Source organism: Podarcis raffonei, chromosome 5 (genome assembly GCF_027172205.1).
Source record: "Podarcis raffonei isolate rPodRaf1 chromosome 5, rPodRaf1.pri, whole genome shotgun sequence".
NCBI lineage: Eukaryota > Metazoa > Chordata > Lepidosauria > Squamata > Lacertidae > Podarcis > Podarcis raffonei.
The window spans coordinates 84,487,720-84,515,000 of NC_070606.1; the positions used below are offsets into that span (position 1 = coordinate 84,487,720).

General features: G+C 42.4%; 1 protein-coding gene across 1 annotated transcript in view; it reads right to left on the minus strand.

The window, feature by feature from the left end:
- The window catches only part of BCHE (butyrylcholinesterase), a 54,505-nt gene that overhangs the window by 22,357 nt on the left and 4,867 nt on the right, over positions 1 to 27,281 (minus strand). Inside the window, exon 2 of the mRNA XM_053390441.1 lies at positions 25,331 to 26,843. Within this exon, the coding sequence (XP_053246416.1) occupies positions 25,331 to 26,838 (1,508 nt within the window). The 5' untranslated portion in view covers positions 26,839 to 26,843. The remainder of the gene's footprint in view (positions 1 to 25,330; positions 26,844 to 27,281) is intronic.

The following is a 27,281-nucleotide window of genomic DNA, read 5'->3' on the forward strand; positions in this document are numbered from 1 at the left end:
GGTCATGTCAAAATTGTTTGGTACTGTTTTCTGAACATTGGTAGTACAGTGGTGGTGAGGAGACGCAAAAGAATGAGAAAAACTAAGTGCAGTGGGGAGAGGAAGTACAAAGAACCTCTGTGCACAGCCCACACTGTGGAATTTGCCACCACAATACATATTTAAAAGTTTGACTGGGTTGCTGACCATAGCAATTGGCTGTGGTGGTTGGCTCTGGGAGTGTGGGTCTTAGGAGCATACTGGGGGGAAAACCTCTCCCTTTGGGGCAATTCCTGGGCTATCAATTAGGATCCTGACCTGGATTTTGGTATTATCATAACTGATCACCTTCTCCCCCCATTTTCTCTTACCTGGCAGCATTCATCCAGTTCAAAGCTGTCCACCTCCTAAAGACCTAGATGTGCCAATGGAATCTTTGTTGTTTGAACCTAACTCATGGCTAATTCAGCCAGTGATGTGCGGTCCCTTGTCTTTACTACAAAGAAGCAAACCTTGAGAGCGCTACATGAGACAGCTCTCCAGAAGGTGACAGCCAGGAATATGGGTGCATTGCAAATACGTACATTGGTACCTCAGGTTACATACACTTCAGGTTACAGACTCCGCTAACCCAAAAATAATGCTTCAGGTTAAGAACTTTGCTTCAGGATGAGAACAGAAATTGTGCTCCGGCGGTGCGGCGGCAGCGGGAGGCCCCATTAGCTAAAGTGGTGCTTCAGGTTAAGAACAGTTTCAGGTTAAGAACGGACCTCCGGAACGAATTAAGTACTTAACCTGAGGTACCACTGTACTTCAGCCAACTGGTGGCTGTAGCAAATTTATATTCCAACCAGCAGATGGCAGCAAAGAGATTCAGCCAATCAGAAGTATAGGCAAGATCCCAGCTACCAGCTCACAAACCTCCCCAAGGCAGGAGTGCACTCACATATTAGTGATTTCAACTAATTGCAGCATAGGAGACTTTGCTGAAGAGTTGCACAAATGCATGCTTCATGCACTCAACTCAACAGTAGATCAGCTGTCAGAGACCTAGTTGCAATTCAGACTAAAAGCAAGCAATCATCCTCTTCATTCCACGGAGAAAAGAATTCAAGCGCTGATAGTGATTTCTTATTTAATGAGAGTAGCAAGGGGTGGGGGTGGGAGGCACAGATGTCCCAAGCACCCTTTGCTGTTAAGCATGTTGCAGCTGTTTCAATTCAGTGTTGCAGCTCCTACCAACATGGAAAGTGGACTTCTTCACGGCAATGCATCTTGGGTTTCTTACAATAAGGGTACACTACAAGCTTCCACCACTTAGTGACTTCCCTTTTTCTCTATAATCTTACGATTCTCTGTGATGCTACATTAGCACATGTGTTAATAGGGTTCATATACATTTGGTTTACCATATAGAGATCTAGAAGCCTGGAGCCACAGTTTCTGCAAATTGATATGCAAAGTTCAACACACACACACACACAGAGAGAGAGAGAGAGAGAGAGAGAGAGAGAGAGAGAGAGAGAGAGAGAGAGAGAGATTTTGCTTCACCAAAACCACCCTACACTCACATTGATCACAATGCTGGAGAAATATAACTTACTTTCCTATTACAACTACAGTATATACCTGGCCACTTACTTTAGCTACCTTCCCTGTTTAGGGAAGCTTTTAATGTTTAATGGGTTATTGTACTTTAGTGTTTTGTTGGAAGCCATCCAGAGTGGCTGGGGAAACCCAGCCAGATGGGCGGGGTATACATAATAAATTATTATTATAATATTATTATTACCTTTTCTCTAAGCCATCCTCTGTGGCATTCTCCACCTTGCTTTTCACACTCCATTGCCTTGACTTACTAGCAGTACATGTGAAAAGGATCTGGGGGTCTTGGTGGACCACAAGCTTCACATGAGTCAACAGTGTGATGCAGCAGCAAAAAATAAAATAAATTTAATGCTATTCTAGGCTGCATCAACAGAAGTGTAGTGTCCAGATCAAGGGAAGTAATAGTACCACTCTATTCTGCCTTAGTCCGACCACATTTGGAATACTGTGTCCAATTCTGGGCACCACAATTTAAGAAGGATGTTGAGAACCTGGAACGTGTGCAGATGAGGGCAACCATGGTGATCAAGGGTCTGGAAACTAAGCCTTATGAGGGACACTTGCAGGAACTGGGTATGTTTAGCCTGGAAAAGAGGAGAGTGAGAGGAGATAAGATAGCCATCTTCAAATATCTTAAGGGCTGTCACATGGAGGAGGGAACATACTCAAACCAATGGCTTCAAGTTGCAGGAAAGGAGATTCTGACTAAATATTTGGGAAAACTTTCTGACAGTAAGAGCTGTTCAGCATGGAACAGACTCCCATAAGAAGTGGTGGACTCTCTGTTTTGAAACAGAGGTTGGATGGCCATCTGTCATGGATGCTTTAGCTGAGATTCCCGCATTGCAGGGGTTGGACTAGATGACCCTTGTGGGTACCTTACAACTCTAAGATTCTATAATGTTATGACTTGGGCCTCTTTGCTTCTAGAGCAGCCTTCTTCAAAGCTGGGTCTCCAAATGATATTAGGATTACAGCCCTCATCAACTCTGACTATTGGCTAAACTGGCAGGGGATGATGGGAATTGTGTTCCAATATCTGAGGATGCCAGAGTCTTCTGTAGGGTACCTGTCCCCCTGCTACCCAACAGGTTCCATGCATTCTGAAACCTCTTCTCAATCCTCAGCTTTACCAGGAGGCTTTAATCCCAGCCAAACTGACAACATTCCCTTCCCTCTTAGAAGTGCCACTGCTGCTGTTTAGTTGCCTGAGCAGCTGAACATTCCATGCCATCACACCAGCTCAGTCAATCAGTATACAAGCATAACAGAAGAATGATAATACAAGGTAATATACAATAGTGGTGCGACCACAAGCTGGAACCACCTATATGATGACTTATAAAGTGAACTCCCTCTCCAAAGGTCTCTAATATCAGTTGTCAGATTGTCACAATCCAATTTATTTGAAATGATAGGTTTATTGTGCAGAAAAGTTCCCTTTCGGATACACACTGACTTTAAGGGGGGGGGGGCAAGAATGTGCTATAGGTGCTACGTGAATGGTCCCATCTGATTTCCTCAGGTTGCCAAATGATGTCACTTGAAATAACAGAATTAGAAGAAGCTTCACTCCAGAATGAATAAAATGGGAATCTGACACCCTCACTCTTTATGAATGCTCAGTTTCATTTGAAGTCACTTTTGCTGTCATTGGGGCCCATTGATGTGCGATTTGATATAATGAGCTCTCTCTCTAGATTTCTTTTTAAATTCAGAGCATTTCTCCACTTCAGCTAGTCATTTATCATCTCATCAAATGATGTGAAGGATTCCCTGTGCAATTTCATCATGCCTTATGCCTAATTCACAAAAAAGTCTATTCAGGGTTTTCATACCTATAAGCCTAAAATAAAAGGCAAATGACAGAAATATTTCATTTTGCAATTTCAGATTTTATTCATGATGCTAGTTTGCATCGATGAGACTCCAGGGTTTATGATTTGTGGGGAAAGTAGAAGATTGAGCTCACCAACTTCTCTGCTGCCATCTCATTCTCGCCTAGCCCATTTCCACCCATCTGTCTTGTCCATTTAATGTAAGTTCTGTGAATAAAAGGCTGCACCATTACAATGCAATGCTTCCACTCCTTAGAACTAAAGAAATGTTTGATTTCAGTTCCTTTCACAGGGAAAGTCCAATAACCTCAGAGAATTCAGGGAGATATACAAAGACTAAGTTGAATGGGAAATAAGGACTTGATACCATCTAGTCCAGCATTCTGGTCCCATAGAGGCCAACGAGATGCCTATAAGAAGTCCTCATGCAGGACATGAGGGTGAGAGCTTTCTCCCACTTATTTACCCTAGCAACTGGTAATCTAAGGTAGACTTATGCAAAACTGTTGCCTGGTAAAACTTAAACCTTAAGAAGCTAAGCCCCACATCCTGAGATGCCATCAAAACTCAAAATTAGGTGGCTCATATGCCGGAACTATCAGGTTCATAAATGGCTGAATGTGACCAAGTCCAGTTATCTGTCTAAGAGATCTTAAAATTATCATAATTCAAAATTAAATGAATTCTGAGTTCATTTCCAGATTTTTTGTACATGCACTGCATCTAAATTCTGTATACTCAGGTGCTTCTCATGGGGTGGTGTTATTTTAACCCTTTTAGCTACTCTTTGCCAATTCAATTAGGTTTAAAGTTTGGATCTGAACTCCATCTACAGCTGATCACTTCTGAAGCAACAGTCAAACTAGCTGTAAGACCAGGACACAAGACCAGGACTATTTCTCAGAGAAGGAAGCTTTGTGATGCATGACATCGCAATGTATGTCATGAGTCTACCGCACTACAAATCGCACACTGCCAGGATGAACTAACTTATTTGGTTGCTTATTATTATACTCTACCTTTCCTCCATAAAGAGCCCTCCCCCCAATTGTATATGGTTGCAAGATCTGGAAAAAAACAGAGAACTTTCATCCAAGTTTTTAATGTGGGATTTCATGAACTGAGTACAGTTTCTGATGGAGTAAGTTCACACGTCACTCCCCATATTCATTGATAGTAGGGTTATCGCAGCACTGAGTTTTGCCCAAAGTGACATTTTGAGATGAATTTGCTCTGTTGACCAACCAGTCCGATAATGTTGAAGAGGAACAACAAGTTTTCCAATAACATTAGCAAACTTTGTGACCTAGTTCAACACATCTTGAAGGGTTTCACCTAGAGCTTTTTTTAAAAGATCACTTTGTACAAACAACGCATTTGAGGAACAAGATTTCTCAAAGAAGTACCAGATGTTAATACGTCCTGGGGGAGTTTTCCAAGTCTGCTTTTTGTTTCCTATGACTAGCACAATAAAACAGGGCCAAATAAGCACATTTATGTAAATGTTTTTAATGTGTGTGATTCATACAGTCTGAGACCAGGTGGGCTTTTTGGCAAAGAATTAGAGTTACCCTAGTAGAACTTTTTCTCTGTCTGTACATTGCCGTGAACTGTTACTCTTGCTTTCCTGTTATTGTATGTGTATTGAAATGAGTTAAACCTGTTGTTGTTGTTTAGTCGTTTAGTCGTGTCCGACTCTTCGTGACCCCAAGACAAGGCACTCCTGTCTTCCACTGCCTCCCGCAGTTTGGTCAAACTCATGCTGGTAGCTTCGAGAACACTATCCAACCATCTCATCCTCTGTCGTCCCCTTCTCCTTGTGCCCTCCATCTTTCCCAACATCAGGGTCTTTTCCAGGGAGTCTTCTCTTCTCATGAGGTGGCCAAAGTATTGGAGCCTCAGCTTCACAATCTGTCCTACCAGTGAGCACTCAGGGCTGATTTCCTTCAGAATGGAGAGGTTTGATCTTCTTGCAGTCAAAGGGACTCTCAGGAGTCTCCTCCTCAAACTTAATCTTATCAGTTCAGGTCATTCACTTTTAACCCAGCCTTTTCCAGCTTGGTGCTATCCAGATGTTTAAATATATATTTCCCATTGCCCCTGATGACTGGCAATAATGTCCAGGGCTGATGGGAGTTGTAGTCCAAAATATCTGGATGGCACTAGGTTGGAGAAGACTGCTTTAACCACAGACAAATATCGTTGTCTGCCAGGAGGAATTTGCAAACAACTGGTGGAGAAATGTCTCATCAAGTTCAAACCCAGTATGCTGAACCTGCTGAATAAGCATACAAATGACAGAAGAACCAAAATCTAGGTACCCAATGGCATTCAAGCCCACTGCCCCCCTAAAACCCTTGGCCAGTTGACTGGCAAAGGTCAGAAGAAACTATATTTATATTCCAATCTAGCTCTGAAAATATTTCTAATTGATTCCTAGAATATCATTTAGAATCATGCATTTTGTAGAAGAAAAACAAACTGCAGTCCCGATAAAGGATATTAAAAGCAAACATTATGCCTTCCTCTGATCCCTTGAGAAATGTCTGTGATCCAGTTGGCTCTCATCCTGGCATCCAGAAACTTGAGAAGCTCTTGAGCATCTCAATTTTCTGATGCCTAGACATGCTAAATAAAGTTCGGACCTCTCCATTGACATTCCTACTAGGTGACAGCAATCTTAGCTGTAAATTCCTTGGGACGCTCAATTCAAAATGACATTTAGAGCAGGAAATGAAGTGGCATCAAGTTGCACATTGAGTGTAGTTGCCCAGGTATGATTTAGCTCTAGTCTGTCCTCTTGTAGCTCAGTCCAACTGTGAAGTTACCACTGCATGAATCACATGTGAGAGCTGATGCAAGTTGAATCCCTGATCTGAGCTTTGTGCAGAGTAGCTTTAGTGAATAGTCTTAAAATAGTTACAAAGAAATGTTACAAAATGCAAAGTAACACATTGCTCTTAAACAGCAAGAAATGTACACCCCTCTTTAGGAGGAGAGATTGCCAATGCAACCTATCATCACCACTGAACTTGGTCATTACGGCTAATGCTGTTGGCTCCACCGACAGACAAAGATACTGAGTTCTCAGTTTTCTTCTTCCCTCCGCTTGACTTTCCAGCATGAGTCACCAGTTAGCGTAAAGACTGGAAACATCCAACTTTTTCTGCCACATTTACTAGAGTGAAACCTCCTGCCCAATGCAAACTTCTCGACTTTCCAAATGTAAATTTTTATGTAAGTTTTTCAAAGTTGAATGCATACAAACATTGCATTTCATGGATATAAAATTTATACCTGTAACATCACAGTGACCAAACTACCCCAGAACAGAGAAGGACATAGTTGGTGTATCAACCTAAGTTGACAATTGGTGCTCCAATGCAATAGGTGCATTGATGTGGGGCACTCATTTCTGACTGAAGGTCCATGGTAAAAGGGTAGGGCACATCTGTGTATCTTCTGTGTAAAGAGGCAGGGCTGAGAAGCTGATCAGTGCTTTCCCCCCTACACTTCAAATATGTATAATATATCAATGGCAGCAGAGGCAGTTTTAGGCTAATGTGGCTGGTTTGGTCGCACTGGGTGCCATGGTGAAGTGGGCACCAAAACAATACTGTAGAACAGAGCATGAGAAGGTGGTGCCAAATGTTAGCATCACACAGGGTGCCACTGAAATATGAGAACCCAAAGTCCACCACTGATGGCAGAAGGTGTACACTGTTGCATTGACCTGAGAACCCAAGCCCTCTTTTTAAACAATGCTCCATTATACTCAGAAATTAAAGAATGCATTGTTCTCATGCCCTCTGTAATGATTGGCCTCGTTAAAAACAAACAATTTGCAATAACTCCCAAGGCCGAATGAGTCATTCTGCAACCGCATTTATTTCAGGCCAATTCATTAGTCATGGTTAGCCAAGATAAGGAAGAAGGGTAGTTTTATGAGCAGCTACACTGCCTAAGACAGAAATTAACAGGTCTAGGAATTATGCAGAGCAGTTTTAGGCTATTGCCAAAGGATGTAAATTGTTTGTTATGGTTGATGATGGAAGAATGTACAACAACCAGCAGAGAAGACACCTGTTTGTATGACCTGATAAAATAAAAAATATATAAATAGGGACATGACTACCACCTGGAACAGTGAAGACCAGGTCATGGTTTGAGAATGCCCATAGCAAAGTGCTCTCTAGTGCGTGTTCTCCTAGATTAATAGACCCCTAGTCATGGGACGCAGGTGGCACTGTGGTCTAAACCACTGAGCCTCTTGGGCTTGCCAATCAGAAGCTTGGCGGTTTGAATCCCTGCAACGGGGTGAGCTCCCGTTGCTCAGTCCCAGCTCCTGCCAACCTAGCAGTTTGAAAGCATGCCAAAAAGTGCAAGTAGATAAATAGGTACCACTCTGGCGGGAAGGTAAACATTATTTCCGTGTGCTGCTCTGGTTTCAGTGTTCCGTTGCGCCAGAAGCGCCTTAGTCATGCTGCCCACATGACCTGGAAAAACTGTCTGCGGACAAACATCGGGTCCCTCGGCCTGTAAAGCGAGATGAGCACCACAACCCCAGAGTCATTTGTGACTGGACTTAACTGTCAGGGGTCCTTTTCCTTTACCATTTTAGTAATGGGCTTAACTAGCAGTGGCAATGACTGGCAAGAGTAGTATGAGTTGCTGTGTAAAATTCCACATAATGACCTGTGCCAATGTTATACCAAGGGCTTACCTCCCCCCCAGCCCCCAATATTTTATTCAATTTTGTACCCCTAGTACAGAGACATAATGCAAAACTTTCTCTACTATGGCACCCTGGGTGTAGAAATCTCCACAGAAATTTGACTGTCCTCTGCGTTACTGTTTAGTGTCAGGCCAATGGTATTGGTGGAGAGTTTTTGTACAAGCTGTTGAACTGTTTGCAATTTCTCATTCTTAATTTAATTCTGTCCACCTCTCTCACTATATCGATGTTCTATATTGTTATATGGTTTTTATACATACAGTTGTATCTTGGAAGTTGAACAGCTTAGTTCCAGAACGTTTTGGCTCCTGAACGTCGCAAACCCAGAAGTGATTGTTTTGGTTTGCGAACTACTTTTTGGAAGCCAAACGTCCGACGGGGCTTTTGAGGCTTCTGATTGGCTGCAGGAAGCTCCTGCAGCCAATCAGAAGCCACACTTTGTTTTGTTTTCTTTTTTGAACATTTTGGAAGTTGAATTGACTTCCAGAACAGATTCCGTTCAACTTCCAAGGTGTGGCTGTATTTTACATTTCATATGCAGAAGGTCCCAGGATCAATCCTTGGCTTATCCAGGAAGGACCTGGATTTCCCTTCCCTGAAATCCTGAAGAGTCATTGCCAGTCTATGTGGACAATATTGTGCTAGATGGACTTTTGGCCTGACTTGGTGTTAGGCAGTTTCCTATGTTGCTATGTACCTCCCAAGGAATTTTAAATAGGAAGCTGCCATATGCCACATCAAACTATTGGCTCATCTAACTCAGTATTGTCTGGCAGCAGCTTTCCATAAATTCTCTTCCACCCTGACTTGGAGATGCCATTGATTGAACCTAGGACCTTCTGCATGCAAAGCAGATGCTCTACCACTGAGCCATGATGCCCTTGTTGGGATTTTGCCTACGTGCAGCTTCACACACAACAATTAAGAGTTGGCCAAAGGCCAAGAAGACTGAGCAGAGGGAGTTATTCTGCCTAGAGATATGGGACCTTGGATACAGCTCTACTATTGGTTGAGGTCTCCACACAGGCATGATGACTCATGACCTTGCTTACTGGATAGTGTGTTGGTCAGTGTGGTGTTCTGAGAGTCGTCTGGAGTTTGTTAAGAGAGCTAGTTAAGATCCGTATCTGTTCGTGTATATAGTAACTTGTGAGTCTACTGTAAATAATAAACACCTCTAAGTAACCAAGTTACTGGTAGCAGCGTCTCCTTCCTGCCTGCAACTGATTGCTTCTGGAAGTCTGCGTATGCTCTGCTGTATTTAACTGGCTAAGATCCTGCAACAGATTAAAGTTGCAAAACACCAATAGCCCTTACCTTCAAGCCTTGGGTGGAAGGGTAGAATACAAATTAAATCAACTTTTTTTAAAAAAAAAAGATGATAATATAGAATAACACGAGGGAAAGGCATAAGTCCTTTGTTGGAGGAGCTTACAGTTGGGGAAAAAGGGGAGACAATGAAGGCAGGGCAGAGGAAGAAAATATAGAAAGAGCCAATAAAAGAGAGAAAGGGGGAGAGAGGAGTCATGACAAAGGGTAAGAAAGGGTTGACATGAGAAGATGCAGTTCCAGCAATGAGGGCTGCAGTCAGGACTTCAAACCTGTAGGTGGTCAGTCAACTAAGCCAGTTTGACAAGAAAGGTCAGTGCGTAGGTGAATAGCAAGAAGCACTCTGCATCAAACTGTGGCGATTCTTTGAGGTTATCTGAAATTACTGTGATGGGAAAGAAAGGAGTGGTGTGGTGCGTGTTAATAAAACACTATAAGCACTTGAGGTTCCTCAGTGAGGAGAGATTTAAGTCTATGCTTAAGGCTACCATGCTAAACACGCTTTCTAGGGAGTAAGTCCCACTGAGCACAGAAAGACCTGCTTTTGGATAAAAACGTGTTTATGCTGCTGCTGTAAATCCCCCATGGAACTCAATGGGATTTGAAAGTTTCTAACTTATACTCTTTTTACCAAGGAGACCTCTGGGATATTTTTCCCCAAGTTTTTTCTTGAAATAAAATAAAATGTTTCTGGGCCAAACTAGGTGCTATGCTGCAGATAAGACCATAAGAAGTCGAGCATATGGGAATCTCACAAGCAGAAACGCAAGAGTAATAATAATAATAATAATAATAATAATTTATTACTTATACCCCACCCATCTGGCTGAGTTTCCCAAGCCACTCTGGGCAGCTTCCAATCGAGTGTTAAAAACAATACAGCATTAAATATTAAAAACGTCCCTAATCAGGGCTGCCTTCAGATGTCTTTTAAAGATAAGATAGCTGCTTATTTCCTTCATATCTGAAGGGAGGGCATTCCACAGGGCGGGGGCCACTACCGAGTGTTGGGATACTGCCAGGGAGACAAAGTCCATCTCAGCCCTCAAGCCAGCTGCTGGACGATCCCTCGATCTCCCGTAGACACGCAGTATCAGCAATCAGCGACACAAAGCCTCAAGAATAGATTGCCACATTCTTAGGCTGGTGCACACTCTATCAGCAGAATTCACACAGCAAAAGATGCCCAGCAGGAGAGCATATTTACAGTTTATTCAGCGTTGGTCAGAACAAAAAAACCATGACCGCCTGCATCGGTATGTTCAGGCAACAAGAAAACGAAAGCAACGACACAACAGAAACATCCTGTGAGACAGGAAATATGCAGGCTGTGACACAAACATCCTGCTCCCTTTTAAGGTGGAACGGAAATATCCTAACACCGAGAAGGTCCTCTGTCTGGTTCCCTGTAACCTCATTTCTCACAATGAGGGAACCGCCAGAAGGCCCTCAGCACTGGATCTCAGTGTCCGGGCTGAACGATGGGGGTGGAGAGTGGTTTCCTGACTTGCAATTCACAGCCACTGGGTGACTATGTAGATAAGTGTGCTGTGAGGGTGATTTGGATTGGCACCTTGGCAAAGGGACCAAGGAGACGGGACTTATCCCCTTCTCCCTGCACCCTTTCATGAATGAGAACCAGTAGGAAAATATTACGTGTATCTTGTCTATGATTGCAATGACCAGCTTAGGAACAGAGGGTATTTTCATTAGGGAAACAATTAATACCTCATCCCTGTATGCTGTGGATCCCATTAAGACCACCAGCTCTGGATCTGCATTTGCCAAATAAAGCCAGGGTGGGGGTAGTGTAGCCCTCCAATATTGTTGGACTCCCATTTCTATCAACACCAGCCAGCATGACTAGTGGTCAGGGGCAATGGGAGCTGAAAACACCGGTTCTGCAAGCAAGCGTGTCACCAACATCCCCTTTGATAACTGCCTCACTGCAGCAGCCTAGAACTTTCACGAACAAAGAGAGGAAGGTCATTTAAAGGAGCTGAACAATTTGCAGATGCCCGCCCTCCTCCCAGTATCAACAGTCTGGTTCCCAAACTTATTTTGTCAAACAACAGCAGGTTCAAATATGCTTAATTATGAGAGTCTCTGACAGCTTGTCAGTGCACAAGCCAGAACTTTATAAAATTGTCAAACATTCATCTCCAGTATGGGTTTTTTGCCTCAAGTCCAAAACACAAATTTATTGAAACAGCTAAGTGGTTTTTGTTACCATTCCACAATATTAAATAGGTGTGGACAGCCATCCTGTTATGATAAGAAAGCCAGCGAATTCCAAGTAAAGTGAAGAAAATATTATTTATAGCAAAATTCAACACCTCTCATTTTCTAGTGTCCCTCCCACTATAAATACTTACCATTGTAACCGGTCTGAACAATACTGACCATACTATTATTTTTAGTGGTAGTGGCAAGATATGCTGTGCTTTTTTTATTGTAATTATCTGTATGCTGTGTGTGTGTGTGTGTGTGTGTGTGTGTGTGTTCTTTTAACTCTACCAATGTTTATTTTTTATTTTTTATGTTTTAAACTGTTCTTTTTATCTGTAAGCTGCCTTGAGTCTGTGTTATTTTATTATAAAATAATAAAATTCTAAGGGAATTTCAAAAGTCAGCTTCCTCTGGGCCCCATCCACAACACACCCAGAGAGTGAAAGCAAGATAAATAGAGTCTATTTCTACTTGTCCTTAGTCCTGTTACTGCTCCCTTGCTTGGAGAGGACAAGTAGAAACAACACACAGCAGGCAGTGATGTCAGTGGGCTTTGGGATATCGGGTCCTCCCTTAAAGAGAGTGAGACCTGGAAAAGCGACACCCTGTGTTGTGGGTGGGTACAGTTGGACAATCACAACACCCGATTGGTAGGTCCCTCGAAGCTGGGTACAATCTGGCCAATGGGACACAGTCCAAACGGTTCGAGGGACCTATTTATGCCCATGCACGTGACCCAGAGCTTCCTCTTTTGGCGTGTGCATTCAGAACACCCGCCAACCTCTCCCTATATTTAGGGCTTTTACGCTTGACCTTGCTATGCCGTCGTGTGTTGTCTGTCATTGGGACAGGGGCATGGCAGGAATTTCCCCACTTGGCTGATTGGCTGTTGCCATTTGGGTATCGCCTGCCACGTAGCAAATTGTCACAACTTGTAAGGTTGAGGATAGGCTCTGGTTCAGGTGATAGGGATGGGAGAACGCTCTCACCATCCCTATGTGAAGGGTATTCCGTTACTTGATGGTTTGGTCAACCCCTGAGAGGGGGTTGTGCCTGTGCCTGAGTCCAGGGGGACATTTGGGTGGTGGAGATAGCCCATTCCCAGCTTTCCGCTTATCCGGGTGTTCACCCTTGGCTGACCTATGCTGGAACCCTGGGTCAGTGCTACCTGCATGGCAGGGAGCTAGTCGAACCAGACCCTATGCAACCAGTGACTTTCTGTAATCAATAAAGTTGTGGCCTAAATTCTGCCACAAACCAAACTAAAATTTGAGTCAAGTGTGAATTTATTTAGGAGGGAGGTTTCTGGGTCTGAACATGCAAATGACAGTGGGCCCCTGTTGGAGTGTGGGACTTGACAGGTGCTATTTGGTTAGGGGACGGACATTCAGATTTTTTAAATTTTAAACTCCAATGACTAAGTAACCTAAAGCTTAGATAGGCTAAAAGTAGGTCTCTTCATGATGGTCTTTAATAACTCAATGAAAACCTTTTGGATGCCTTCACAACAGTAAGCAACGTGAAGATGTCTGAAAATATAAAAAGAGGAATATTTCAAATACTCAGATCCCAATTAGAGCCTGCAAAGCATTTGTTTCCTAGAATGGAAAAGAGAAAGATGGTATTCTGTCAGTTCATCTAAATGAAGCATTCCCCAAAAGGCCTAGCAACGGTATTTTTGTGAGTTCCCTTCACTTACTTCTTTGCAGCTTTCATTTCATCTGATTTGTCTATCTTTTTGTCAGTTTTTTTTTAACTTCACTCATGTCTGGAAAACGGTACTGAATAAAGATAATGAATAAAGTAATGGAAAAGGCATAACCTAGCAACTTCTAGTGTTGGTTGACAAGCATTTTCTTCCATGATAAATAAAGCTTTGCCTTGCAAGGGTTTAGCAGAGCATACCGCTGACTGTGATTGATCGTACCGGTTAGTGTCACTCATTTACTTCCAAAGGCTTTCTGAAGAACACCAAAAGTCAAGAAGAAAAATGAGGATAAAAATGTATTTTAAAATAAATAAAAAAGTAACTAAGTTGTCATCATGGATTTAAATTTAAAATAAGTCACATGAGGAAACCACAGACAGAAATAGCCTCGTTCCAAGAAAACATGCCTTGATTAATATTCATATAAGTAACTGCAGAGAACTATTTGGCCAAGAATCAAAAGTTGCATTGCGATTCTGAGAAACTTTTACATGGACAAAATAGCTTTATCAGTCCAAAATCAGCCCACCACTATGATTGCATACAGGGCTAGTCCAACATAGTTGCTGCCTGAGACAGAACAACAAATGTCACCCCCCCCCCCAACACACATGCTAAATCAAGATGGCACAGTAACTGAGACTAGCCATGTTATTTTGCCATCTGAGACAGAAAAGCGCCACAGGCTACTCTCTGTGGGGATATAATTACAATAAAAATAAATTAGTTAATAAGTCAATATTGTCTCGTGGATATTCTGACCCTGTGGAATTCTTCTGGCAGGCCTTATGTTTTCAACCAATCAAGAATAAGTCATTATTTTGTCCCTCCCTTTTTGCTTTCTGGGGAGCCCTCGTTGCTACACTTCAGGGCTCAGCTGTCAAGAGCCAGTGTGGTGTAGTGGTTAAAAGCGGTAGTCTCGTAATCTGGGGAACCTGGTTCGCGTCTCCACTCCTCCACATGCAGCTGCTGGGTGACCTTGGGCCAGTCACACTTCTTTGAAGTCTCTCAGCCCCACTCACCTCACAGAGTGTTTGTTGTGGGGGAGGAAGGGAAAGGAGAATGTTAGCCGCTTTGAGACTCCTTAAAGGGAGTGAAAGGTGGGATATCAAATCCAAACTCTTCTTCTTCTGTCTCCCAAGACTCACTAAAAGTTAAATCTCTGACCAATATAGCATATGAGAATGCTGGTGATGGAGCTTGGTCAGTGTTCCTTGATTTGAAAATGAGTGTGTTGCTCACCTATCTCATCTAGGAAATGTTGAGTTGTGATTCACCTATGCTGATTTCATAATGTTTGGGTAGAGGAAGTGTCTGGTGACACTGAAAAGCATTTCCTTGTCTTTAATATGGCCCAAGTTGAACACATTAGCTTAAATTCTCTTCCAAACAGGAGACACTTGGCTGCTTACAAATATGTATCATTGTCCTAGATTCTGGTTGGAGACTGTGCAGCTAATGAGGTAGCACATCTTGAGGATAAGGTGAGCTAGCCTGACTTTACTCAACTAACCTCTCACATGTGCTTTCAATCTGCAGAGTGGCATTGTCTTAATGAGTGGGGAACCTCTTAATGTCGCAGTGGGGACAAGAAGCATGAAGGACTCAGATTTTCTTTCCCCTCCAACATCAGAAACAGAACCTTAGCATCTCTCAAATTTGGAAAGAAAGGTAGGAATGGCCAGCACCTTGGGTAGCATTAACAGAGGATTAGACAAATTCATGCAAGATAAAGCTATCCTTAGCCAGTAGTGTAGCTTGGGTTGCCAGTGCCTGGGGATGCACAGAGGATGAGGCTGGGGAAAAGGGAAACAGATGGAGTATACATGCACACTCAACTGCCTAACTGTGTCCAGGTCACCCAGGAAATCACAGCCACAGAGATAAGAAAAGAAGAGTCTAGAGCAGTCATTTCCTGGGTTGCATGGAGAAGTCATTTTCAGTGGAGCCCCATGACAGAAGCACGCAGCTGTATTGAGGCAGCACCAGGTTTTGAAATTTTGAGTTCCTAGCAACTTTGCGCCCGGGGCAACCCTAAAATGCAATACGCTACTTTCCTTGGCTACGAGCCACAATTTCTTTGTCCTGTCTCTACCATCAGCAGTGAAATGCTTTTGAATACCAGTTGCTGGGAATTGCAAATGAAGAGAACGTTATTGCACTCAAATCCTGCTTCTGCAAGCTTCTCACGGGCATCTGCTTGACCACTATGAGAACAGGATCCTAGCAGACAGGCCTTTGGCCTGATCCAGCAGAGCTCTTACGTTTGCATGTAAGGGTGGGGAGGGGAAAATAGGAAATTGATCTTCCTCAAACTACTCTGTAGGATAGCGATTTCTCAGCCATGCAGATTCTGGGACAGTCAGAATCTGTGGAACTTGAAGCCTTCCATCCAAATACATTTCCATCTAATGAACTCCAGTTCCATTGACTAAAGGCTAAAGTGACTAATGGAGCAACAGAAACTGGCTATTGGCAAGGCTTTGACGCCCACTCATTGGAATCTTATTTACAGCTTAGAGGTATTTGCTTTCTTCTGCCCTTTAGGGAATGTAATGTCTGAGCTGCAGGAAATCGTGTAATTATTGAAAAATCAAGACCCCTGAAGCATATCCTGAAGGCCACAAAATAAAATTTAAAAAATTACACCCTCCAAAGCACGAGAAACACTGAGACAGCTGCAGATCAAGAATGTGTCACATGATATCGCTTCCTATCATCTCTTCATTCATAACCACTTTCCAGGCAGCATTTTTTCTCTGTAATAAAATAAATTCATCAATGAGGCTGACATCTTATGCTCAACCCTATGAGTCTTCCGAAAAAGGTGTATAGGATTGCACATATTAAGTGGGGAGGACCAGTTATCAATGCATAGAACTTCTGAATTCATCAGGTAATTGCTTTGCTTATATTATTATACAGAAAAGTGATGCAAAATGTCAGAATTAGCAGTATTTGTTTATATCTCAAACTTCTTCCAAGGGATTCTCCGCCCTCTCATCCTCAAACTCATAAGAACTTTTTGTGGTGGTCAAGGGACGCAGAGTGAACTTTATGACTTTGATTTGAACTTGGGTCTGCCCATTCCTAGTCCAACACCATAATCTAACTTTACACTACCTGGTGCTCTCTAGATGTTTTCAGACTGCAAATCCCATCTGCCCCAGCAACTGAGGCCAATGGTCAGGGATTTTAACAGAATGAATATAAAAAGAGCCCTGCTGGATCAGAACAAATGCCTATTAGATTCAGCTTCATGTTTGTCCACCATAGCCAACCAGATGTATAGGAGGAGCCCACACAGCCAGGGCATAAGCACAGTAGCCTTCTCTCCTTGTGGTTCTTCAGTGACAGGTATTCAGAGGCATGTTGTCTCTGGTCCTGGAAGTTGTACACAGCTTTCAGGATTAGGCATCGGGGAGACATTTGATTCAATTGCAAAACTACCTACTTCGTAAGAACTAAAACACAGCCTTTGAAATTTTCACTTCATATTTTGCAATGCTATTTTCCAGCTAAGCAATGTGTACCAAAGGGGGGGGGGAAGAGAAAAGAGAGAAAGATTATAGTGGGGCAAAGGGATCATAAAAAGGTAAAGTACCCCTGACCATTAGGTCCAGTCGTGGATGACTCTGGGGTTGCGGTGCTCATCTCGCTCTATAGGCCGAGGGAGCTGGCGTTTGTCCACAGACAGCTTCCGGGTCATGTGGCCAGCATGACTAAGCCGCTTCTTGTTGAAACCAGAGTAGTGCACGGAAACGCCGTTTACCTTCCCGCCAGATCAGTGCCTATTTATCTACTTGCACTTTGACGTGCTTTCAAACTGCTAGGTGGGCAGGAGCTGGGACTGAGCAATGGGAGCTCACCCCGTCATAGGGATTCGAACCGCCAACCTTCTGATCAGCAAGCCCTAGGCTCTGTGGTGTATAGTAGGGCAAAGGTAGCATAACTATGTATATATTCATTAAACTGATATGCATTACATTTGGGGAAATTGCTTTGCAAAAAAAAGTGTATATCAGGCAAAATTGCATACAAAATGTGTATATGAGGAGAAATTTGCACTAAAACACTGGTGATTTTCATGAGGACTCCCCCCCCCCAATATATATATATATATATATATATATATATATATATATATATATATTCACAAATTGCTGAGGTAATGTGGAAGACTAAACCTAAGATTGGAAAAATACAAAACTGAGAGAAATTGAAACTGACAGATTTGTCCATCTTTACTCATCACTAGTAACATTGACTGCCTTTTCCTCCATGAATTTGTCTGTTCTCTTTTTAAACTCTTCTAAATTTGTGGCCATCACCACATATTGTGGTTGCAAATTCTATAGTGTGACTTTGTGAGAAAAATAACTTTCTACAGCACGACACACATAGTTATAAACATGGTGTTATTATCTGTGTTCTTGTGTAAAGGATTTGTGGCCTTCATTGCACTGGATCTCTCCAGGCCAAATGACAGCTTCATTCTATTGCCAGATACAAAAGAGTAATTGATTCTATGAACAGCACTAGAGTAATGTTTTGATGGAGCAATTTGTCTTTTCCATGATGGCTTTTTTGGTCCATTTGTTAATAATATTACTCCAACTCTTAAGTGGACATCCTAAAGAATTTATTTACTCTTTTTTTCTCCTTTGAACTCTGAGCATCCCAAATTGCAGCCTACATGTCAAAATGAAATATCTTCTTCATTAGTCTCAAAGCAGGCAACTACATTTTGAAACAATACAAAAGCATTTCAAATAACGCATAATGAAAAATAAGGATTCCCCTTACAGCATTTCCTGCTATTAAGATGAACCAGTTCTAAAAATGCCATAACGAGAAAGAAGCTTTATTTTTCCTAGGAAATACTCAGGCTCTGATGATGTCACAACTCTGCAGAAGGGTTTTTTTTTTACCCACAACAACACATATTTAATGTAATTCACACAAAATGTACATATTCCTTTCAGTTGTAAGAATGGCAAGATTTCCCCCCCGAACACAAGCAACAAACCATATTATTAGGATTCTAAAGTAATCTAGGATGCTTGACAAATTTGTGGATACCAGGTAAGACTGGTCTGATCCATACCTCCTGAACTGTGTGAAGCAGAACAAAATTATCCATCAGCTTTCATAACACTAACTCGGATTTTGACTCAGAAAATATAAAAGTATAGGTTTGTGCTGGTTTGGGCCAAGGGCCTATCTAGTGCAACGTCCCATTCTCACAATGGCCAGCCAAATGCCTTTGAGAAGCTTGCAAGCAGAACCTGAGTGCAACATCACTCTCAACACTTCTGGTTCTCAGCAACTGGTATTCAAAGGCATATTGTCTCTGATAATGGAAGAGAATATAGTCATCATTGGCTAGTAGCCACTATCCTCCATGAATTTGTCTACTATCCTTTTAAAGCAATCCAAGATGTTCTCATTGTAATGTCTCATTAGTGGCCATAATGACATTTTGTGAGAGCAAATTCCACCATTTAACTATGTACTGTGTGATGTACGTTCTTTTGTCTGTATCAACATACTTACAAAAATCATATCTGAATAGAAAAAAAATGTTTAGAAATGTATTTGAAGGAAAGGATGTTTCCTATTCACATATTTCAATGTAAATAGACGTGTAAATGAATAAATCCTAGATCAATGCAGAAATAGGATGGGGTGCGTTTAAAGATTCCTGCATGTAAAGGAATTTGGGGTAGAAATAGATTGATTCACTCATCCCTAATTAAAACATTAAGGAGTCCAACAACAATATAGGTCATTTAACTTAATATTACAATTCACATCCAAGTGATTTAGAATTAGTCCAATAACAGGTATTCATAACTGGAACAGCTGGTGAGAAGTTGATTCCTACACTATTAACTTAGCTTTCCCAAATCTTGTACCCTGTGGATGTTAATGGACCCCATCTCCCATCATCCCTGGTGGACTTTGGGCTCTCAGATTTGTCCAATGCTAAAACTTGGTGCCCCCACCTCTTGCACTTCAATCTACAGCATTGTTTTGGTGCCCATACTGTGCCACCCTAAAACCACCTTTGCCATTGGCTATGCTGGCTGGACCATCAAGAAGGCTGATTGCCGAAGAATTGATGCTTTCAAATTATGGTGCTGGAGGAGACTCTTGAGAGTCCCATGGACTGCAAGAAGATCAAACCTATCCATTCTTAAGGAAATCAGCCCTGAGTCCTCACTGGAAAGACAGATCCTGAAGCTGAGGCTCCAAATTTGGAGCAAATGATTCAGCAGAGGAAACACAGCCCAGAATAACTAAGGAGATAGTACAAGAATACTTGGCAAGTTTAGATGTATTCAAGTCTCCATGGCCAGATGAACTGCATCCAAGAGTATTAAAAGAACTGGCAGATGTGATCTCAGAACCACTGGCAGTCATCTTTGAGAATTCCTGGAGAACAGGCGAAGTCCTGGCAGACTGGTGGAGGGCAAATGTTGTCCCTATTTTCAAAAAGGGGAAAAGAGAGGACCCAAATAATTACCGCCCAGTCAGTCTGACATCAATACCAGGGAAGATTCTGGAGCAGATCATTAAGCAAACAGTCTGTGAGCACCTAGAAAGGAATGCTGTGATCACCATTAGTCAGCATGGATTTCTGAAAAATAAGTCATGTCAGACTAACCTGATCTCGTTTTTGACAGAATTACAAGCCTGGTAGATGAAGGGAACGCAGTGGATGTAGCCTACCTTGATTTCAGCAAGGCATTTGACAAGGTGCCCCATGATATTCTTATAAAGAAGCTGGTAAAATGCGGTCTTGACTATGCTACCACTCAGTGGATTTGTAACTGGCTGACTGGCCGAACCCAAAGGGTGCTCATCAATGGTTCCTCTTCATCCTGGAGTAGAGTGACTAGTGGGGTGCCACAGGGTTCTGTCTTGGGCCCGGTCTTATTCAACATCTTTATCAATGACTTGGATGATGGACTCAAGGGCATCCTGATCAAATTTGCAGATGACACCAAACTGGGAGGGGTGGCTAACACCCAAGAGGGCAGGATCACACTTCAAAATGACCTTGACAGATTGGAGAACTGGGCCAAAACAAACAAGATGAATTTCAACAGGGAGAAATGTAAAGTATTGCACTTGGGCAAAAAAAATGAGAGGCACAAATACAAGATGAGTGACACCTGGCTTGAGAGCAGTACATGTGAAAAGGATCTAGGAGTCTTGGTTGACCACAAACTTGACATGAGCCAACAGTGTGACGCGGCAGCTAAAAAAGCCAATGCAATTCTGGGCTGCATCAATAGGAGTATAGCATCTAGATCAAGGGAAGTAATAGTGCCACTGCATTCTGCTCTGGTCAGACCTCACCTGGAGTACTGTGTCCAGTTCTGGGCGCCACAGTTCAAGAAGGACACTGAGAAACTGGAACGTGTCCAGAGGAGGGCAACCAAAATGGTCAAAGGCCTGGAAACGATGCCTTATGAGGAACGGCTAAGGGAGCTGGGCATGTTTAGCCTGGAGAAGAGGAGGTTAAGGGGTGATATGATAGCCATGTTCAAATATATAAAAGGATGTCACATAGAGAAGGGATAAAGGTTGTTTTCTGCTGCTCCAGAGAAGCGGACACGGAGCAATGGATCCAAACTGCAAGAAAGAAGATTCCACCTAAACATTAGGAAGAACTTCCTGACAGTAAGAGCTGTTCGACAGTGGACTTTGCTGCCAAGGAGTGTGGTGGAGTCTCCTTCTTTGGAGGTCTTTAAGCAGAGGCTTGACAACCATATGTCAGGAGTGCTCTGATGGTGTTTCCTGCTTGGCAGGGGGTTGGACTCGATGGCCCTTGTGGTCTCTTCCAACTCTATGATTCTATGATTCTATGAGGCTCCAATACTTTGGCCGCCGCATGAGAAAAGAAGACTCCCTGGAAAAGACCCTGATGTTGGGAAAGATTGAGGGCACAAGGAGAAGGGGATGACAGAGGATGAGATGGTTGGACAGTGTTCTCGAAGCTACCAGCATGAGTTTGACCAAACTGCGGGAGGCAGTGGAAGACAGGAGTGCCTGGCGTGCTCTGGTCCATGGGGTCACGAAGAGTCGGACACGACTAAACGATTAAACAACAACAACAAATGCTGGCTGGAACTGAAAGGAGCTGGAGTCCAGCAGTTTGGAGAAATCTGCTCTAACTCTAGAGCACAGAAATCTCTATTTAAATGAAGACTGAAGTGAGACGTCACTAAAATGTGAGAAGTGTAGCTAGCATGGTGCCCTCCAGATGTTGTAGCACTCCAAGTCCCATCAGCCCCAACAAGCTCTTAAATTGAATTCCGATTTTTTTAAAGTGTGTGGGGCTTTTTAAATAGTTCTATTGCATTGGGTCATCACTGTAGAGATGACTGTAAATGAAGCAGTGTATGCAATGTTGAAACAAATGCAGAATAAATTATAAAATCAGAACTTTGCGGCAGGGGCTGGGGAGGCGGCTGAGAAATACAGAACCATGAAACACGCCACTACCTTCCAAGGTTGTTGATCCAAACTTTGACAGCCTATCATCTCAACTGGCTGCCTACTCAAATGCTAGACTCTGCAAGGAAGCAGAAGTTGTGTTTGCAAGGGAAACATAGAACTCCGGAAAGAATGGGAACCTCTTGAAAAATCCAAGTAACCAGAATAATTTTGCTTTCAGAAAAACACACAGCAACAATGAACACACCATTTCTTTTACTTTGGAAGTGGCAACGTGGAACAAAAAGAGAACTGTCTTCATTGTGTAAAGAGGGACAACAACCCTGTCATTTACATCTTCTTGACTTGAAGCCAAGTCTTGCCTGCAAATTGACTGTAGGGCTAAGAAATCCCATTTTGCACCACCACTGCTGTTTCTGAAGGCAGATGAGGGGTGGTGGTGGTGAGAATTGTTTTTCTTTTGCTCATTTTAAAGTAGCAAACTCTTCCCCCCTGTTTGAATGGCTGTCTTGCAAATAGGCTGCAGTTATCTGCGCTGAAAGTCTAGCATTAACTAGCAGGGCATTGCAAATGTCAGACACTCGCTCCTTTTGCATCCCAGGAAGACAGATAAACACTGTTATTTGAGTTGCCGCTGAATTGGGCCTAAAGCAACATTTTGAGTCAAATGTGGAGGTTCCTGCTTAGGGGAAACCTCCAAAGAATTTTTCTCTCTGTTGTGTATGTGTGTGTGTGTGTATGAGAGAGAGAGCATTGAGCTGCTACTGAGTTCTGCCTAAAGTAAAAATTCAACATAAATGTGGATGCTTCTGCTTGGTTGTAATATTGAGGAATTTTGTGCCAAGCAAAAAGAGTATCAATTTGACCAGCAATAAATATATTTTCTTTCCAAGAGGGTGTTGCAGATCCCTACTAAAACATTAGGGACATATTACAAATAGGCTTAGTCAGTTAGGTCATCTGGGAAAGTGCTATTACTGCCCCCTCCCCCATGGAGCAGAACCACAGCTCATATCAACAAGAAGTCGTGGCTTCATTGCTGCGGGTCCAACTCTGCTGAGTTTCCTCCCAATAGAAGTCAGGCACCGTTCTTGATAGATTTCAGATACCTAATTAAAACTGCTCTATTTCAGAAGGCTTTTTCATCATGAATGTTTCTCTGTTTTAAAATTTTGTGATTTTATTTTTAAAAAGATTTTCAATTTCTGAGGTTTTCAATTTTGTATATTATGTTTAATTTTTTTACTGCAAGCCACTTTGAGACCTAGATAGTTAAAAGTGGGATTGTTTATTTAAATTGTAATCATTAATTAATGCATAGTTGTAACCCTTCTTTTTCCCCAAAATGGTAACCTCCACAATTAAGAAGAGGAATACGAAAGGTGCCCTTCATGATGCCACCACCAGAATAGATGTACAGTAACGAATTTGGGAATTAAAGCTTAGATTATTGGGTGCATCTCATGTTATGTTTTATAGACATGGTTTCACCCATCCAATATATATATATATATATATATATATATATATATATATGCCAATATAATGTGAGAATAGCAATATCAACAGCTAAGTTTGAGAAAATACATGGGGGATTTCTTATCCAATGTTTTCTTTCTCACGTCATGCTTTATGGACACTTCCTGAACGCTTGCAAGAATGCAAGGTCATATAACCCAGTTATTATATCTGCCTTTGGGAAGAGTGGAGTTAATTTCTCTGTGTGAGAGAGCTGAAGAGGGTGGCGGTGCCAGGGGTCACGGGGCTGTAAATAGAATACTTTTTCTGCAACTCAAAACTGTGGCGTTCATTTGCAACAGCTGTTACTGTGATGAAATAAGGTTCCGCTCTCTTGTAAGGTAAAGCAACAAATGATCAAGAACACTGAAACCATATCCTGTCTTGTTATAAACACATCTGATACTGCCAGCTTCTGGAAATAATAGGAGACATCTTGCCTTGAGAGGCAATGAACACTTCCTTGCAGCCTTTGTGAAAGTGCATAACCAATCATATTGTTATTAAATGCTGCTCCAACCACCAGTATTCTCCACTACTTCTGCCACAACCTGTATCCTCCTTCTCCTGCTCCACTACTAAATGACCCTGAACAATTCAGTATGATCAGTACACCTGGCCACTTCATTGTTCACCTCTAAACTCTAGATCCTTTATGAATAAGTTAAAAATCATGGAACCCAATACCAATCCTTGGAGGACTCCATTTTCTATATCTCTGCCATTTCCCCCATCTCTTTGATTCCTCCTACTGAACCAAATCCTGATCTAAAGAGGACCTCTCCTCTTATTCTTTAGCCAGGAGTCTTTGATGAGGTACCTTGTCAAAAGCTTTTTGAAAGTCTAAGTACACTATGTCAGCTGGATGACCAATGCTTGTATGATTGTTCTCAGAAACTCTAATGCGTTCCTGAGACTTCCCCTTGCAGAAGACCTGATGGCTCTGCTTCAGCAAGTCTTCTTCTGCATACTTGGTTATTTTACCTTTAACAACACTTCCCACCAGTTTTCCTAAGACAGTTGTTAAGCTAACCAATCTGTAATGTCCAGTATTCCCACAGATTCCCCACTGAATCGCCCTTTAAAAACTGGTGTTGCATTGGCTACTTTCCAGTCCTCAGGTATGGAGGCTGTCTTGAGGGACAAGTTACATATTTTTTTGTTAGAAGAACAACAATGTCACATTTGAATTATTTGAGAACCTTTGGGGGAATGTCATCTGGGCCTGGAGGTTGATCAGTTTTTGTTTTCTCTGTTAGGCCTAAAACTTCATCTCTCATCACCACTATCTGCCGCTGTTCCTCAGGTTGCTTTACTGCAAAAGTTAGTTCTTGTACTGGAATCTGCCTTTTATATTCTGCTATGAAGACAGATACAAATAATTCATTCAGCTTCTCTGTAATCTCCTTATCCTCTTTTGGCACACCTTTGGATCCCTTGTCATCCGAGGGCCTAATCACCTCCCTAGATGGTCTCTTGTTGCTAATGCATTTAAATAACTTCTTCTTGTTGCTCTTAATGTTCACTGATTGGGAGCCGCCCAGAGTGGCTGGGGAAACTCAGCCAGATGGGCGGGGTATAAATAATAAATTATTATTATTATTATTATTAGGGACATGCTCCTCAAGTTCTTTTTAGCATCATCTTTTTTCATTACACACTGTCCACTGGCACTTTATTTTTTGCTAGAGTTTTTGTTCCACCATCACTGCCACCATATTAATAGTGGGAAAGGAGAAGGAATAATAGGATTCAGAGATTAGCCCCCCACTTCTGTAAGCAAGCACTGCAAAAATACTCAATAGCATAGAGGAATTATTCTGAATTTTTGTAGGACGAATAACTAGGAAAGAGACTAAGCTGTAAACATAAAAATATTTTCCCCCAAACACCCATACCTCCACACCCACAACTTACCCAGTTTTTGCAAAACTTGCCCAGTACTTCAGAACAGACCTACTCAGAGTTTCCTCCGCTTTGGTGTAATTAGCTCTTCTCTCTAGAGGTAGTCCAAATACAAATTCTATTTCATAGCCATGTGGTACTCCCATCCACTCTGGCCAAGGTAGTTTTGAAGATCGGTGCTCAAAGAAGTATAAGAAAGCGTTGTTCTGTGCCTCGGCAAAATGTTTTACAAACTCCACGGTAGGACATATGAAATTGTAATCTCCAACGATATCATCCATAGCATCACGATAATTGAAAGGGATCTGCTCTTCCTCCCAGTCCGTATAGTGAAAAGCAATAGATTCCAATCCCACTTCACTTGTTTCTGGGAAGGATAGTGCCAAGCCTGCCCGGAATTCTGATTCATTGATAAGGCTGTTGTTATCTTTGCTGAAGCCAGGTGCTCCGTACACAAGGAAAGCCGTACCTTCATCTTTGTTCACCCCCAACAAGATCTGTGTTTGTTTAAAATTCCCATTCTTCAACAAGGTTCCAGGGAGATCAGCAAGAAAATCGCCATCAACTACTGGAGTGAAGTACAGCTCTAAAAGAGCCCTGTATGGTAAAACAGAGACTTCATTGGCAAGTATATCCTGGGGATCTTTGCTCTGAAGACAAATAATGATCTCTGTTTCATTGCTACTCGTACAGTGGAGGAGTTTCGCTAGAGCTAGAGTTCTCTGTGTTGCTTCAGAGGGTAGAAGTGCACCCCAAGGGGCATTTCCAGCACCGCTTTGCATGATTGCCCTAGTGAAGAGAGGATGGCTTTGTGGAGAAAGGAGATGGTAGCTGACACCTCCTGCTCCAGCACTCTCTCCAAACAATGTCACACTTTTAGGATTGCCACCAAAAGCTGCTATGTTGTCTTGGACCCACTGAAGTGCCAGTCGTTGATCAAACAACCCTGCATTTCCTGGAGCATCTTCATTCCCTGGCAAAGCCAAGAATCCCAATGCTCCTAACCTATAATTCATGGAAACAACGATGACTCTCTCAACACGGGCTAGAAATCTGCCATCATAGACATTCAATGAGGAGGTCCCAGTCTGGAAGCCACCACCATAGATCCATACCATGACTGTTGCATTTTTAGGCTTGGGTGAAGGAACCCACACATTGAGGTAGAGGCAATCTTCACTGAGGTTTGTGTTGGGGTTCCACATCTCGGATCCTGAAAACCCAGGGAAAGTATTGTCTATGTTCTGATAGCAAGAGTTTGCATACTTGGTGGCATTCCAGACCCCTCTCCATTCTTCCCGAGGCTGCGGCTTTTTGAAGCGAAGTCGCCCAACAGGTGGAGCTCCATAAGGAATCCCGAGGAAGGCTGAAACTGTTCCACCAAGCACAGGCAACGTCAACCCTTTGACTCTTCCACTCTTAGTAGCAATGACGGTGTCATCTTGAGGGGCCACCTTCTTGACAAACATGTACAGCACAAGAAGCCACATGAGAGTGCATGCTCCATTAGGGTATATCATGTTTCCTGAAATGAAATGGGGGGGGGATATATTTTCAGTGCAGCAATGCAACAGGTGACTGCATTCAGAAAAAAAAGAAATGTGCTATAGCCTTAAAGCATTAAAAATCACAAAATAGTAGGCATACCCTGGGGAGACCTAGAAATGAGCCTTACACAGTAGCTAACTTGAGGACCTAAGACCAAGCTCTCCTAGTGCTTTGAATTACAAATGTAGCCAAACAGGAGTGGAGAAAAATGAAAAGCATTGTCCTCATCATAAGACCACAGGAAGTTGTTGTACACAGTAGAGTCAGGATATTGGTCTATCTAGCACAATTCTACCTAGAGATTGTGGTGGTGATTGAATTTGGGACCTTGTACATGCAAGGTAGATGTTCTACTACAGCTATCCTCATCCTCCCTGAATGAACACATATCAGGGGTTCTGTCATAGTGGATTTC